The sequence below is a fragment of the Nerophis lumbriciformis genome, linkage group LG19, assembly GCF_033978685.3.
Source record: "Nerophis lumbriciformis linkage group LG19, RoL_Nlum_v2.1, whole genome shotgun sequence".
NCBI classification, from domain to species: domain Eukaryota; kingdom Metazoa; phylum Chordata; class Actinopteri; order Syngnathiformes; family Syngnathidae; genus Nerophis; species Nerophis lumbriciformis.
Window position 1 is genome coordinate 33,971,625 of NC_084566.2, and position 18,495 is coordinate 33,990,119.

At 38.4% G+C, this 18,495-nt stretch overlaps 1 protein-coding gene across 1 annotated transcript in view; it reads left to right on the forward strand.

Annotated features, from left to right (window-relative positions):
* The window catches only part of abca4b (ATP-binding cassette, sub-family A (ABC1), member 4b), a 115,275-nt gene extending 104,628 nt beyond the window's left edge, over positions 1-10,647 (forward strand). Inside the window, exons 51-52 of the mRNA XM_061978866.2 lie at positions 4,887-5,136; positions 10,269-10,647. Of these exons, the coding sequence (XP_061834850.1) occupies positions 4,887-5,136; positions 10,269-10,388 (370 nt within the window). The 3' untranslated portion in view covers positions 10,389-10,647. The remainder of the gene's footprint in view (positions 1-4,886; positions 5,137-10,268) is intronic.
* The last annotated feature ends 7,848 nt before the right edge of the window (positions 10,648-18,495 follow it).

An 18,495-nucleotide genomic window follows, 5' to 3' on the forward strand; every position in this document is an offset into this window, starting at 1 on the left:
AAAGGGGAACATTATCACCAGACCTATGTAAGCGTCAATATATACCTTGATGTTGCAGAAAAAGACCATATATTTTTTAACCGATTTCCGAACTCTAAATGGGTCAATTTTGGCGAATTAAACGCCTTTCTAATATTCGCTCTCGGAGCGATGACGTCACAATGTGACGTCGCATCAGGAAGCAATCCGCCATTTTCTCAAACACCGAGTCAAATCAGCTCTGTTATTTTCCGTTTTTTCGACTGTTTTCCGTACCTTGGAGACATCATGCCTCGTCGGTGTGTTGTCGGAGGGTGTAACAACACGAACAGGGACGGATTCAAGTTGCACCAGTGGCCCAAAGATGCGAAAGTGGCAAGAAATTGGACGTTTGTTCCGCACACTTTACCGACGAAAGCTATGCTACGACAGAGATGGCAAGAATGTGTGGATATCCTGCGACACTCAAAGCAGATGCATTTCCAACGATAAAGTCAAAGAAATCTGCCGCCAGACCCCCATTGAATCTGCCGGAGTGTGTGAGCAATTCAGGGACAAAGGACCTCGGTAGCACGGCAAGCAATGGCGGCAGTTTGTTCCCGCAGACGAGCGAGCTAAACCCCCTGGATGTCTTGGCTCACATCGTCCCGAAGATGATCAAGAGAAGAATATCGACCCTAGCTTCCCTGGCCTGCTGACATGAGGGTATGTCTACAGAATATATTAATTGATGAAAATTGGGCTGTCTGCACTCTCAAAGTGCATGCTGTTGCCAAATGTATTTCATATGCTGTAAACCTAGTTCATAGTTGTTAGTTTCCTTTAATGCCAAACAAACACATACCAATCGTTGGTTAGAAGGCGATCGCCGAATTCGTCCTCGCTTTCTCCCGTGTCGCTGGCTGTCGTGTCGTTTTCGTCGGTTTCGCTTGCATACGGTTCAAACCGATATGGCTCAATAGCTTCAGTTTCTTCTTCAATTTCGTTTTCGCTACCTGCCTCCACACTACAACCATCCGTTTCAAGACATTCGTAATCTGTTGAATCGCTTAAGCCGCTGAAATCCGAGTCTGAATCCGAGCTAATGTCGCTATAGCTTGCTGTTCTTTCCGCCATGTTTGTTTGTATTGGCTTCACTATGTGACGTCACAGGAAAATGGACGGGTGGTTAAAATCAGGCACTTTGAAGCTTTTTTTAGGGATATTGCGTGATGGGTAAAATTTTGAAAAAAACTTCGAAAAATATAATAAGCCACTGGTAACTGATTTTTAATGGTTTTAACAATTCTGAAATTGTGATAATGTTCCCCTTTAAGACCATATTGCATTAAAAACTAGATTTTGACCCATTTATATGGTGGAAGGACAATGAGCCCATATATCCTCTTACTGCCAAGCTAGCCAGGCTGAGTTGACTTGAAACTTTTTAATGTTGCACTTTTTATATGTAGAAGAAAAATTTTGTCATTTTATTTAATCTGAACAACAACTTGAGGCAGTTCATTGGTGATTAGCGTGGACCCCGACTTAAGCAAGTTGAACAACTTATTGGGGTGTTACCAATTAGTGGTCAATTGTACGGAATATGTACTGCAGTGTTTTTCAACCTTTTTTGAGCCAAGGCACGTTGTTTGCGTTGAAAAAAATGCGGAGGCACACCACCAGCAGAAATCATTAAAAAACTAAACACGGTTGACAATAAAAAGTCATTGTCGCAAATGTTGGATATGAATTTAAACCATAACCAAGCATGCATCACTATAGCTCTTGTCTCAAAGTAGGTGTACTGTCACGACCTGTCACATCACACCCTGACTTATTTGGAGTTTTTTGCTGTTTTCCTGTGTGTGGTGTTTTAGTTCTTGTCTTGCGCTCCTATTTCGGTGGCTTTTTCTCTTTTATTGGTATTTTCCTGTAGCAGTTTCATGTCTTCCTTTAAACGATATTTCTCGCATCTACTTTGTTTTAGCAATCAAGAATATTTCAGTTGTTTTTATCCTTCTTTGTGTGGATATTGTTGATTGTCATGTCATGTTCGGATGTACTTTGTGGACGCCGTCTCTGCTCCACAGTAAGTCTTTGCTGTCGTCCAGCATTCTGTTTTTGTTTACTTTGTAGCCAGTTCAGTTTTAGTTTTGTTTTGCATAACTTTTCCTAAGCTTCAATGCCTTTTTTTAAGGGCTTTCACCTTTTGTTTATTTTTGGTTCAAGCATTAGGCACTTTTTACCTGCACAATGCCTCCCGCTGTTTCCGACAGCTATAAAGCAATTAGCTACCGGCTGCCACCTACTGATATGGAAGAGTATTACACGGTTACACATAATTTGCAGACTATAATTACTGGTTTGCAAAAAATATTTTTAACCCAAATAGGTAAAATTACATAAACTCCCACGGCACACCAGTCTGTATCTCACGGCACAGTGGTTGAAAAACACTGATGTACTGTACTGTGCAATCTACTAATAAAAGTCTCAATCAATCAATCAAAAAAAGCACTTTATATGTAGAAAGGTTTTGTTAAGAAACCATTCTGAGCCTTATCTTTGTGGTGGAATGTCCGAATCTTAAACAGCAACAAAAGTGAATTTAGTACAAAAGTTTTATTTACTCATAATCAAATGGTACAAGGTTGGATTGAATTACCATGCAAACAGACAACGTCCTCCGGAGACGTTGGATGAATCGAGAATCATGCGAACCATACATAGACTTGGTCTACTTGGCCATTTATGGTCCAGTTGTTTTGGACCTGTTTGTTCTGCAACATCCTTGACTCCCTTAGTCATAATAAACAATCAAAACATTTTGTACAATGGTCAGGCCGACCATATGTTCAACTCTAACCCACATATGCTCCTTCAATGGTACAGAATAGGAAAAAAGAGAAACGAGCAGACATTCCACTACTGACGTGTCTTACGTAATGCTTTTCGACCTCGCTCTCAGACACAAAATATGGTACAAAAGGTCAGAAATGCCACCACATCTTATTTAGTTTTTATTTTATATACAAACCCCGTTTCCATATGAGTTGGGAAATTGTGTTAGATGTAAATATAAACAGAATACAACGATTTGCAAATCATTTTCAACCCATATTCAGTTGAATATGCTACAAAGACAACATATTTGATGTTCAAACTGAAAAAACATTTTTTTTTTTTGCAAATAATCATTAACTTTAGAATTTGATGCCAGCAACATGTGACAAAGAAGTTGGGAAAGGTGGCAATAAATACTGATAAAGTTGAGGAATGCTCATCAAACACTTATTTGGAACATCCCACAGGTGTGCAGGCTAATTGGGAACAGGTGGGTGCCATGATTGGGTATAAAAACAGCTTTCCAAAAAATGCTCAGTCTTTCACAAGAAAGGATGGGGCGAGGCACACCCCTTTGTCCACAACTGCGTGAGCAAATAGTCAAAACAGTTTAAGAACAACGTTTCTCAAAGTGCAATTGCAAGAAATTTAGGGATTTCAACATCTACGGTCCAATAATATCATCAAAAGGTTCAGAGAATCTGGAGAAATCACTCCACGTAAGCGGCATGGCCGGAAACCATCATTGAATGACCGTGACCTTCGATCCCTCAGACGGCACTATATCAAAAACCGACATCAATCTCTAAAGGATATCACCACATGGGCTCAGGAACACTTCAGAAAACCACTGTCACTAAATACAGTTTGTCGTTACATCTGTAAGTGCAAGTTAAAGCTCTACTATGCAACGCGAAAGCCATTTATCAACAACATCCAGAAACGCCGCCGGCTTCTCTGGGCCCGAGATCATCTAAGATGGACTCATGCAAAGTGGAAAAGTGTTCTGTGGTCTGACGAGTCCACATTTCAAATTGTTTTTGGAAATATTCGACATCGTGTCATCCGGACCAAAGGGGAAGCGAACCATCCAGACTGTTATCGACGCAAAGTTCAAAAGCCAGCATCTGTGATGGTATGGGGGTGCATTAGTGCCCAAGGCATGGGTAACTTACACATCTGTGAAGGCACCATTAATGCTGAAAGGTACATACAGGTTTTGGAGCAACATATGCTGCCATCTAAGCGCCGTCTTTTTCATGGACGCCCCTGCTTATTTCAGCAAGACAATGCCAAGCCACATTCAGCACGTGTTACAACAGCGTGGCTTCGTAAAAAAAGAGTGCGGGTACTTTCCTGGCCCACCTGCAGTCCAGACCTGTCTCCCATCGAAAATGTGTGGCGCATTATGAAGCGTAAAATACGACAGCGGAGACCCCGGACTTTTGAACGACTGAAGCTCTACATAAAACAAGAATGGGAACGAATTCCACTTTCAAAGCTTCAACTATTAGTTTCCTCAGTTCTCAATCGTTTATTGAGTGTTGTTAAAAGAAAAGGTGATGTAACACAGTGGTGAACATGCCCTTTCCCAACTACTTTGGCACATGTTGCAGCCATGAAATTATAAGTTAATTATTATTTGCAAAAAAAAATAAAGTTTATGAGTTTGAACATCAAATATGTTGTCTTTGTAGTGCATTCAATTGAATATGGGCTGAAAAGGATTTGTAAATCATTGTATTCTGTTTATATTTACATCTAACACAATTTCCCAACTCATATGGAAACGGGGTTTGTATGTTGACCACATTAACCCTGGCAATAGACCCTGTGTCTATATTGTATGTTATGCCATTGTTTGCAAATTTGGTAAATTAATAACCAAAAAATTTATATTTTGTTGTTTTCTTACTGTACCGAAAATGAACCGAACCGTGACCTCTAAACCGAGGTACGTACCGAACCGAAATTTTTGTGTACCGTTACACCCCTAATATTTACACACAAACATATAGTGTACTGTACTTGTCCAGGGCGTCAAACAGCATGAATAGATGTCCCTTTTCTCACTGGCGTAGGTTCGGCGACGGCTACGTGGTGACCATGAAGGTCAAAGCGGCCAAAGCAGGCACGTCTCCTGAGCTGGAGCCCGTGGAGGAGTTCATGGAGAGCAGTTTTCCGGGCTGCGTGCAGCGGGAGAAGCACTACAACACGCTGCAGTACGAGATCGCGTCCTCCTCGCTGGCCAGGATCTTCCAGCTGGTCGTGTCCAACAAGGACAGACTCGGCATCGAGGACTACTCCGTCTCTCAGACCACACTGGACCAGGTAGGACAAGCCCATCCATCTGTCTAATACTGGATTTACCATCTGTCTATCCATTTCATACATACATTATACAAAAATGAACGTTGGTGTATATACAGTATTTTCAAAAGTAATAATAATCATAACAATTCTTTAAAAACACCTTAAAAAGAAACTTTTACATATAATGTGGCAAAACAGAGGATTTAAGTTAGATAATCAGGTAACACCTTAGTATGGGGAACATATTCACCATTAATTAATTGCTTATTAAAGTAACAAAGACGTAATTTAGAGTTATTTGGACACTAGGGGAACATATAAGGGTTATTGTGAGGGTTAGGGTTAGGGTTACTAATAAGCAATAATTCTGAGGTTATTGAGGGAAGACTCTTAGTTAATGGCTTACTGGTTCTATAATAGAATAAGGCATTAATAAGTACTTAATAATGACTAATTAAGAGCCAATATGTTACTAATTTGCATGTTAATAAGAAACTAATTAATGGTGAATATGTGTTCTCTATGCTAAAGTATTACCATATATATGTATGTTTATATGTGTATATATATATATATATATATATAGCATACTTGCCAACCTTGAGACCTCCGATTTCGGGAGGTGGGGGGTGGGGGCGTGGTTAAGAGGGGAGGAGTATATTGACAGCTAGAATTTACCAAGTCAAGTATTTCATACACATATATATATATATATATGTGTATATATATATATATATATATATATATATATATATATATATATATATATATATATATATATATATATATATATATATATATACATACATACAGGTAAAAGCCAGTAAATTAGAATATTTTGAAAAACTTGATTTATTTCAGTAATTGCATTCAAAAGGTGTAACTTGTACATTATATTTATTCATTGCACACAGACTGATGCATTCAAATGTTTATTTCATTTAATTTTGATGATTTGAAGTGGCAACAAATGAAAATCCAAAATTCCGTGTGTCACAAAATTAGAATATTGTGTAAGGCTAATACAAAAAAGGGATTTTTAGAAATGTTGGCCAACTGAAAAGTATGAAAATGAAAAATATGAGCATGTACAATACTCAATACTTGGTTGGAGCTCCTTTTGCCTCAATTACTGCGTTAATGCGGCGTGGCATGGAGTCGATGAGTTTCTGGCACTGCTCAGGTGTTATGAGAGCCCAGGTTGCTCTGATAGTGGCCTTCAACTCTTCTGCGTTTTTGGGTCTGGCATTCTGCATCTTCCTTTTCACAATACCCCACAGATTTTCTATGGGGCTAAGGTCAGGGGAGTTGGCGGGCCAATTTAGAACAGAAATACCATGGTCCGTAAACCAGGCACGGGTAGATTCTGCGCTGTGTGCAGGCGCCAAGTCCTGTTGGAACTTGAAATCTCCATCTCCATAGAGCAGGTCAGCAGCAGGAAGCATGAAGTGCTCTAAAACTTGCTGGTAGACGGCTGCGTTGACCCTGGATCTCAGGAAACAGAGTGGACCGACACCAGCAGATGACATGGCACCCCAAACCATCACTGATGGTGGAAACTTTACACTAGACTTCAGGCAACGTGGATCCTGTGCCTCTCCTGTCTTCCTCCAGACTCTGGGACCTCGATTTCCGAAGGAAATGCAAAATTTGCATGGTTGGGTGATGGTTTGGGGTGCCATGTCATCTGCTGGTGTCGGTCCACTCTGTTTCCTGAGATCCAGGGTCAACGCAGCCGTCTACCAGCAAGTTTTAGAGCACTTCATGCTTCCTGCTGCTGACCTGCTCTATGGAGATGGAGATTTCAAGTTCCAACAGGACTTGGCGCCTGCACACAGCGCAAAATCTACCCGTGCCTGGTTTACGGACCATGGTATTTCTGTTCTAAATTGGCCCGCCAACTCCCCTGACCTTAGCCCCATAGAAAATCTGTGGGGTATTGTGAAAAGGAAGATGCAGAATGCCAGACCCAAAAACGCAGAAGAGTTGAAGGCCACTATCAGAGCAACCTGGGCTCTCATAACACCTGAGCAGTGCCAGAAACTCATCGACTCCATGCCACTCCGCATTAACGCAGTAATTGAGGCAAAAGGAGCTCCAACCAAGTATTGAGTATTGTACATGCTCATATTTTTCATTTTCATACTTTTCAGTTGGCCAACATTTCTAAAAACCCCTTTTTTGTATTAGCCTTAAGTAATATTCTAATTTTGTGACACACGGAATTTTGGATTTTCATTTGTTGCCACTTCAAATCCTCAAAATTAAATGAAATAAACATTTGAATGCATTAGTCTGTGTGCAATGAATAAATATAATGTACAAGTTACACCTTTTGAATGCAATTACTGAAATAAATCAAGTTTTTCAAAATATTCTAATTTACTGGCTTTTACCTGTATATCCTGAAAATATGCAAACAAAACTGTGTTTAGATAATTGATACTTCAAACTTGCATAAATATAACATGAATATAACATAACTTGGCTTCTGAGAGCTTCAAAATGTAATAAATAAAATGCTAAAGTTGTTGATAAACAAGCAATTATTTTAATAATTAAATATGATCATTTTAAATGAATTATTATGATAATTTAAAATTAATTATTTCAAATATGTTTATTTTAATGTACCGGTATAATTCTATGGCTGGATGTAATAAGGAGTCAGAAAAAATACAAATAAAAATACAATTAATTTTGATGTTTTTAGCAAAATATAGTAAACATTTATTTTTTATTTTTTTTAAATTAATAAATATATTTATTTTTAGGTAAGATAAGCATAATAATACAATTTATCTCTAGTCTGGATGATTTAGTTCTTGTCACCCTGTCCTCCCGTCGTGAAAAAAGGCTGTCCTCACTCAGGTCCGCATGGAGCTGGAGGGGGCGTGGCCTCCAGCTCCGGCTGAAAATCGGGAGATTTTTGGGAGAATATTTGTCCCCGGAGGTTTTCGGGTGAGGTGCTGAATTTCGGGAGTCTCCCGGAAAATTCAGGAGGGTTGGCAAGTATGATATATAGGGTTAGGGTTAGGGTTAGGTTTAGGGTTACTAATAAGCAATAAGGGTTAGGGTTGAGGTTAGTTAACTCTTAGTTAATGGCTTGCTGGTTGTATAATAAGACCATGCAGAATAAGGCATTGATAAGTACTTAATAATGACTAATTAAGAGCCAATATGTTACTAATTTGCATGATAATAAGCAACTAATTAATGGTGAATATGTGTTCCCCATACTAAATTGTTACCGATAATAAATAGAGGATTATTGATAATGATTATTATATTTAGTTTTCATGTCAGAATCATGTTTTGAATGTACTTTTGATGTATTTAAAACAATTATTAATTCAGTTTAGTTTTGTTTTCCAAATACATTATATGATGGATATAGGTCGTTCTGCATCGTTACCTATTATTATATTATTTGTATTTTTAAATTGCGTTTGTATTTATTTTGTATTTTTAAAACATTATTTTATAATAGTTGGAATGGGTACATTTCAGTTATAGTAGATTTTTAATTTATTTATTGGTCATAGTATTTAAGTAAAATAAATTTAGATTATATGTTGAAGTATGTTAAAACATTTATATGTTGATATATCATAAAGACTCATGTACATTTTTATGAATTTTTTGGTTTAGTTTTACTTTTGATGTCTATGAATGTTCTCATTCATCCAGGTCATGTAATCTCAGGGCATTCAATCGATCGCAACTGGATTGTTTGGTTGGTCTTAGAAGACGTTTCGCCGCTTCATCAGTTCATGCTCATAGACTTTGCTTGGTCAGATCAGTCTCCGCATGAACTGATGGAGCAGACTTAGATGAGCGGCGAAACGTCTTCTAAGACAAACCAAACAGTCAAGTTGCGATCGATTGAATGCCCTGAGAGTACTTTAGATTAGAGATGTCCGATAATGGCTTTTTTGACGATATCTGATATTCCGATATTGTCCAACTCTTAATTACCGATTCCGATATCAACCGATACCGATATATACAGTCGTGGAATTAACACATTATTATGCCTAATTTTGTTGTGATGCCCCGCTGGATGCATTAAACAATGTAACAAGGTTTTCCAAAATAAATCAACTCAAGTTATGGGAAAAAATGCCAACATGGCACTGCCATATTTATTATTGAAGTCACAAAGTGCATTTTTTTTTTTTAACATGCCTCAAAACAGCAGCTTGGAATTTGGGACATGCTCTCCCTGAGAGAGCATGAGGAGGTTGAGGTGGGCGGGGGGTTGAGTTGGGGGCGTAGGGGATAGCGGGGGGTGTATATTGTAGCGTCCCGGAAGAGTTAGTGCTGCAAGGGGTTCTGGGTATTTGTTCTGTTGTGTTTATGTTGGGTACGGTGCGGATTTTCTCCCGAAATGTGTTTGTCATTCTTTTTAGGTGTGGGTTCACAGTGTGGCGCATATTTGTAACAGTGTTAAAGTTGTTTATACGGCCACCCTCAGTGTGACCTGTATGGCTGTTGACCAAGTATGTGTTTGCATTCACTTGTGTGTGTGAAAAGCCGTGGGTATTATGTGATTGGGCCGGCACACAAAGGCAGTGCCTTTAAGGTTTATTGGCGCTCTGTACTTCTCCCTACGTCCGTGTACACAGCGGCATTTTAAAAAGTCATACTTTTTACTTTTTGATACCGATAATTTACGATATTACATTTTAAAACATTTATCGGCCGATAAATGCTTAGATATAACTTACATTGTTGTGCATTATTATTATTATTATTATTATTATTATATGTAATTATATTTTTTTATTTTTTTTATTTTGAAAAATAATACTCTAATCATAATAATAATACATTTGATTTTTTATATATACAATATATATGAAATTATTATTTAAAACTGTATTTTAAAACATAATTATTTCATAATAGTTGCAGTAATACATATTGTTGGTTTTTGTTTGATATTTTTGAGCTGAATATTTTAACATTTTGAATTTTAATGTATTTATTTTTTGTGGTAGTAGTAGTAGTACAACAGTTGAATAATCAAATGCAAAATTCAGCTTTTCATTGAAAATATATTTTTTACATTTATTGTATCGTACACATTAATGGAAAACCAGCAGACTTGATCATTTCCATAATCACACGTATCGTATATCCTGCAGGTGTTTGTCAACTTCGCCAAGCAGCAGACGGCAGAGGACGACGCCGTCACGTTGCAGAGACGCGGCGCGGGAGGACGCAAAGACGTCCAAAAAATCTCACCTGTGAAGAGGAAAACTTAAAAGTAGGACTGCAAGCTAAAAAAAAAAAATCAGGCCAGCTATTTCTATACACATACTGTATGAATATGTACATACAAGCATCACTGAAACTGGACTTGTTTTTCTAAATAATGCACGCAACATTTATATTTCTACCACATGTTCAAATGCAAAAGACAGACTTTTTATTTAACGCTCTATTTCTTGTGAGTAAACAGTGTAGAAGGGATGCAATTTTCTACCTGAATAAATACACTTAGAAGATGCTTTATAACAACAATATTGTTTGGAGTGATAATTTTACCTTTTCAGTATCATTGAAGTGATAATTCTACCTCCTCAGTATCATTGAAGTGATAATTTTACCTCCTCAGTATCATTGAAGTGATAATTTTACCTCCTCAGTATCATTTAAGTGATCATTTTACCTCCCCTGTATCATTGACGTGATCATTTTACCTCCCCTGCATCATTGAAATTATCCTTTTACCTCCTCAGTATCATTGAAGTGATAATTTTATCTCCTCAGTATCATTGAAGTGATAATTTTACCTCCTCAGTATCATTGACGTGATCATTTTACCTCCCCTGCATCATTGAAATGATCCTTTTACCTCAGTATCATTGAAGTGATAATTTTATCTCCTCAGTATCATTGAAGTGATAATTTTACCTCCTCAGTATCATTTAAGTGATAATTTTACCTCCCCTGTATCATTGAAATGATCATTTTACCTCCCCTGCATCATTGAAATGATCCTTTTACCTCCTCAGTATCATTGAAGTGATAATTTTATCTCCTCAGTATCATTGAAGTGATAATTTTACCTCCTCAGTATCATTGAAGTGATAATTTTACCTCCTCAGTATCATTTACGTGATAATTTTACCTCCCCTGTATCATTGAAATGATCATTTTATCTCCTCAGTATCATTGAAGTGATAATTTTACCTCCTCAGTATCATTGAAGTGATCATTTTACCTCCTCAGTATCATTTAAGTGATAATTTTACCTTCTCAGTATCATTTAAGTGATAATTTTACCTCCTCAGTATCATTGAAGTGATAATTTTACCTCCTCGCTATCAACTCTGCTTTATTAATGTGATCATTTTACAACCTCAGAATCATTAACATGATCATTTTACCCCCTCTGTATCATTTAAGCGATTGTTTACCACCTCTATATCATTAAAATGATAATTTTTCTTCCTTGGTAGGTATGTATATCGTTAGGATTTTATCGATAGTGATAAATATCAATACCAATATTGATACTCCTTATAGATACCGATAGGAGTACCATTGTACAACCTCAGAATCATTAACAAGATCATTTTACCCCCTCTGTATCATTTAACTGATCGTTTACCACCTCTGTATCATTAAAATGATCATTTTACCTCCTTGGTAGGTATGTATATCGTTTGGATTTTATCGATAGTGATAAATATCAATACCAATATTGATACCGATTGGAGTACCAACCAATTGTGGTACATAACCAATTACAACCAATTTATAGCCATTTTTGTTAGAAACAAGAGGTCGTACACCACCAACATCATGTAACATCTCACAGCAGGGAAGTCGTTTATCAACATCTGCTTTTTAAGTCTTAAACAGTCATTTCTGTTTGCAGTCCAAGGTGCAATGCAGTTGTTACGACCACTCTTTACACACAAAACCCAAAACCAGTGAAGTTGGCACTTTGTGTAAATGGTAAATAAAAACAGAATACTAAGATTTGCAAATCCTTTTCAACCTATATTCAATTGAATAGACTGCAAAGACAAGATGTTTAAAGTTTGAACTGAGAAACTGTTTTTTTTTGCAAATATTAGCTCATTTGGAGTTTGATGCCTGCGGCATGGTTAAAAAAAGCTGGCACAAGTGGCAAAAAAGACTGAGAAAGTTGAGGAACGCTCATCAAACACTTATTTGGAGCTTCCCACAGGTGAACAGGTCTAATTGGGAACAGGTGGGTGCCATGATTGGGTATAAAAGCAGCTCCAATGAAATGCTCAGTCATTCACCAACAAGGATGGGGCGAGGGTCACCACTTTGTCAACAAATGCGTGAGCAAATTGTTGAACAGTTTAAGAACAACCTTTCTCAACCAGCTATTGCAAGGAATTTAGGGATTTCACCATCTACGGTCCGTAATATCATCAAAAGGTTCAGAGAATCTGGAGAAATCACTGCACGTAAGCGATGATATTAGAAACATTCGATCCCTCAGGCGGTACTGCATCAACAAGCGACATCAGTGTGTAAAGGATATCACCACATGGGCTCAGAAACACTTCAGAAACCCACTGTGAGTAACTACAGTTGGTCGCTACATCTGTAAGTGCAAGTTAAAACTCTCCTATGCAAGGCGAAAACCGTTTAACAACAACACCCAGAAACGCCGCCGGCTTCACTGGGCCTGAGCTCATCTAAGATGGACTGATACAAAGTGGAAAAGTGTTCTGGGGTCTGACGAGTCCACATTTCAAATTGTTTTTGGAAACTGTAGAGGTTTTGTCCTCCAGAACCATCCAGTTTGTTATAGGCGCAAAGTTGAAAAGCCAGCATCTGTGATGGTATGGGGGTGTATTAGTGCCCAAGACATGGGTAACTTACACATCTGTGAAGGCGCCATTAATGCTGAAAGGTACATACAGGTTTTGGAGCAACATATGTTGCCATCCAAGCGACGTTATCATGGACGCCCCTGCTTATTTCAGCAAGACAATGCCAAGCCACGTGTTACATCAACGTGGCTTCATAGTAAAAGCGTGCGGGTACTAGACTGGCCTGCCTGTAGTCCAGACCTGTCTCCCATTGAAAATGTGTGGCGCATTATGAATCCTAAAATATGACAACGGAGACCCCCGGACTGTTGAACAACTTAAGCTGTACATCAAACAAGAATGGGAACGAATTCCACCTGAGAAGCTTAAAAAATGTGTCTCCTCAGTTCCCAAACGTTTACTGAGTGTTGTTAAAAGGAAAGGCCATGTAACACAGTGGTGAACATGCCCTTTCCCAACTACTTTGGCACGTGTTGCAGCCACGAAATTCTAAGTTAATTATTATTTGCAATGAGTTTGAACATCAAATATGTTGTCTTTGTAGTGCATTCAATTGAATATGGGTTGAAAAGGATTTGCAAATCATTGTATTCCGTTTATATTTACATCCAACACAATTTCCCAACTCATATGGAAACGGGGTTGGTACAACAACAAAGTAACATTACACACTATTTACACTGCATACAAAAACCAGAGGCAAATATGCATTTGGGCCAACATGGCCTACAGTGGGCCAATCAAAAAGGGATTTTATGCCGACTTCCTCATTATTGCCGGCATCCGCTCCTTGGAAAGTGACCGCTTCTCCCTTACGAGAATGAAACCCACACAAGCATCTCTGTGGCTGTGAGGAAAGTGTTTGCTGACCTCTTAGCTGCAAAGCCCATCTTTGCCATCTCTAACCAGAATACACGTCACACTCGCTATTCTCTCACATTGATACTCACACTACTTGTTCAAGTACTTTGGATCATTGGCGTTGTTAGGCCTATTTTAGGGGGGCTCAAGCCCCCCTAAAATATTCTTAAGCCCCCCTAAATAATTTGGTGTTTTTTTTTGTTTTGTTTTTACAAATAAATGCCGACATATTCATTATAAAGTTTAAATAAATAATCATATAACCTGTTATTATTCACTCAGTTTCCCCTCACTTCGTAGCGTAAGGTAGAGAGCCCCTTTCGTGCGTCGGTATCCAATCCATTCCACTTGTTCATATAGAAAATGCCCACCTTGCTTGCGGTCCTGCAGGTGTACGAAGCACATTATCTTCCTTTACAATGAGTGAAGCTGCACAAAACCTTGTGTGTGCAATTGTAAATCATTTATTTTTTAAGTTTTGTGTTTCTTGTAGAATCTATATAAAGTAATGTACATAAGCCTATTGTTAAAATAATGAAAAAAACATCATTAATTTGTTTTATTGTATTGTTACATTAATAGCTGTTTTATTATTATAGGATGGCTTGTTAAACATTTCATAGGATTTTCAGAGGGAGGAAAAACCAAGACATTTAATGTAAAATGTAAAATGAATAAATACATAAAAAGAAAAAGAAAATATATGGTTAAAAGCCATCGTCCCGTGCATTTTTCAAAAATAATAATAATAACAATGAATAATTTCTAAGTCTTTGTTAGCCGTTTGTGAAGTTTTGTGCTCGTGCGTAACATTCGCTCGCATCCTGTGCATCTACTGGGGGGCAAAACCCCCCCTGTCCTTAAAAGCTAGTGACGCCCCTGCTTTGGATGTCTTTTTTTTTTTTTTTTAAATAAATATGCTGCAGTAGGCTTTCGACTTTATTTTGATCACAACAACCAAAACACCCTCCACCCGTGCAATTTTAACACGGCACGTTAAAACAAAGACAATAACATGGCGTGTGCCCGAAAAGGAGCAGGAAGAAGCAAAATGAATGTCCCGCCCCATCACTCAGGTCAAATAATCTTATATCACAATATCCATTTAGCATATATTATAGTATGTGTTATATTATAGCGTCTTTATTTAGAAAGTCTGAAAAATATGTGCAAAAATGACGATGTGGAACGTTGAAGATAACTATCTATTCGGAGCCTTGATAACAGGACATCTGCTGATTGGAGTAAGCGTTGCACTGGTGTATCGATAAATAAATAAAATAAATAAATTGGAAGATGCACGTGGTACCCCAAAGCAGCCACAAATGATTGGAGGATGCTGGCAGAACTGTGGGCACTTTTGTGATTTTGAATAGATCTCAAACTGGATAACATCCGAGACGCCGTCTGCCCTGCAGGATGAATTTGAGGACCAGATATAGACAATCAGAGGGAAAATGCAAAACATTTGTTGCTCGCTCCAACACAAACATTCTAGTCTGGATTGTTTTCCCTGGCTACAAAATGGCAAGGTCCCTTAAAGGCCTACTGAAATGGGATTTTCTTATTTAAACGGGGATAGCAGGTCCATTCTATGTGTCATACTTGATCATTTCGCGATATTGCCATATTTTTGCTGAAAGGATTTAGTAAAGAACATCGACGATAAAGTTCGCAACTTTTGGTCGCTGATAAAAAAAGCCTTGCCTGTACCGGAAGTAGCAGACGATATGCGCGTGACGTCACAGGTTGTGGAGCTCCTCACATCTGCACATTGTTTACAATCATGGCCACCAGCAGCGAGAGCGATTCGGACCGAGAAAGGGACGATTTCCCCATTAATTTGAGCGAGGATGAAAGATTTGTGGATGAGGAAAGTGAGAGTGAAGGACCAGAGGGCAGTGGGAGCGATTCAGATAGGGAAGATGCTGTGAGAGGCGGGTGGGACCTGATATTCAGCTGGGAATGACTAAAACAGTAAATAAACACAAGACATATATATACTCTATTAGCCACAACACAATCAGGCTTATATTTAATATGCCACAAATTAATCCCGCATAACAAACGCCTCCCCCCTCCCGTCCATATAACCCGCCAATACAACTCAAACACCTGCACAACACACTCAATCCCACAGCCCAAAGTACCGTTCACCTCCCCAAAGTTCATACAGCACATATATTTCCCCAAAGTCCCCAAAGTTACGTACGTGACATGCACATAGCGGCACGCACGTACGGGCAAGCGATCAAATGCTTGGAAGCCGCAGCTGCATGTGTACTCACGGTACCGCGTCTGCGCATCCAACTCAAAGTCCTCCTGGTAAGAGTCTCTGTTGTCCCAGTTCTCCACAGGCCAATGGTAAAGCTTGACTGTCATCTTTCGGGAATGTAAACAATGAAACACCGGCTGTGTTTGTGTTGCTGCAGCCGCCCGCAATACACCGCTTCCCACCTACAGCTTTCTTCTTTGCTGTCTCCATTGTTCATTGAACAAATTGCAAAAGATTCACCAACACAGATGTCCAGAATACTGTGGAATTTTGCGATGAAAACAGACGACCTGACACCATGCTGTCTCAAAATGTCCTCTACAATCCGTGACGTCACGCGCTGACGTCATCATACCAAGACGTTTTCAGCAGGATATTTCGCGAAAAATTTAAAATTGTACTTTAGTAAGCTAACCCGGCCGTATTGGCATGTGTTGCAATGTTAAGATTTCATCATTGATATATAAACTATCAGACTGCGTGGTCGGTAGTAGTGGGTTTCAGTAGGCCTTTAAGAGGACATCACCGACATATTTTAAACAAAAACAAACCCATCGTTCATGTCAATGAGCCAGTCAGTAGATTTGGTTTGTTTGTGAATATCACAACCCTTCAGTCTTTTGATCAAGTTTGATACTCTAAAATTTAGACCAAACAAAAATACAACTAAACTAAGAAGAATCAACAGAGGGAAATTAATTTACAGTTGTACTCATAATTTGCATTTTTTAACTAACACATTTTCTTTTCTTTACATTAAGTTTATGGATTGCAATGCCTTGAAGTTGATAGTTCTACTATTTGCCAATAAGTAATACAGGAACCGTCTGTTTTGTATGTGTCTATTTAAAAAAATAAACACGTGACATTGTTCTGACATGATACATTTAATTTTCTTTACACCATGCAAAGGTTACATCTAGGGATGTTGGATAATGGCTTTTTGCTGATATCCGATATTCCGATATTGTCCAACTCTTAAATGACCGATACTGATATCAACCGATATACACAGTCGTGGAATTAACACATTATTATGCCTAATTTGGACAACCAGGTATGGTGAATATTGTCATGTCTGTGTAATCATGTTTTGTTTTAGTCATGTTTTGTTTAGTTATTGGACTCTTTAGTTTCTGGCTTTTCACTCCCTTGTCTTGTTTCCATGATTACCCATTAGTTTCACCTGTTCCACGTTTGGACTCATTGTGCACTCTTGTTTGTCACCATAGCAACCCATTAGTTTTCACCTGTCACGTCACGCACCTGTTTCACGTTTTGAGTCACGCACCTGTTTTCGTTAATCATGTCTGTAGTATTTAAGTTCATTGTTTTTCAGTTTGTCTTTCTGGTGACATCCCACAATTATGCTCTGCACATTTCTGACACTTGATTTCATGTCCATCGTTCATGCTGCTCCTTTTAGTCCATGCCAAGTAAGTTTTGTTTATTAATGCTATAGTCTTTTGGTTTCATAGTTTGTTCTCCGCCACTGTGCGCGCTTTTCGTTTGTACTTTATTTTGATATATTAAATAAATCATGTATTTACATTCCCGTCTCGCCCGAGCCAACTTTCCATTGCATTCCAGAAAAGCAAGCACCCAGGACCAAGTCATGACAAATATAAGGTACTTTTAAAAAAAATTTATAAAATAAAATAAGATAAATAAATTAAAAACATTTTCTTGAATAAAAAAGAAAGTAAAACAATATAAAAACAGTTACATTGAAACTAGTAATGAATGAAAATGAGTAAAATTAACTGTTAAAGGTTAGTACTATTAGTGGACCAATCATGTGTGCTTACGGACTGTATCCCTTGCAGACTCTATTGATATATATTGATATATAATGTAGGAACCTGTTTTTTATGTTGATTTAATAAAAAAACAAAACGATACAGATAATAAAAATTAACGCATTTATCGGCCGACAATATCGGCAGGCCGATATTATTGGACATCTCTAGTTACATCTGCATCAAATGGTGTCGAATTGCTCAGCCTGAGTTCCCATAAGAGCCTAGTCTAGGATCGAGTTGTTTTTCCGCTCAGCCCCGCCCCCAGCGTTCACCTTTTCCACACCTTTTTACGGGATGCCACAAGTGCGACCCATCAGCGTTCCTGTTCTGTCTCTGTGTAATGTGTTGCGAGAGGTCCCGGGTTCAAATCCCGGACGAGCCCCCAAATTGTTGCGTTTTGGACCATTTGTTCCTCCCAGGGAATTCAAGTCACAAGTCGCTCCCAAGCTCTTTCTGACACTTAAAGCTGAGTTGAAAAACCACCAGAGACAGAATAGGTATTTTGTAATATATTGGCAAAGCTTTGCAGATATATTTTTGAGACCAGTCCAGCGTAGAACATTCTATCGCGCCGCCAAAATGGTCTGTCTCCCCCGATCAAAACCCCTCT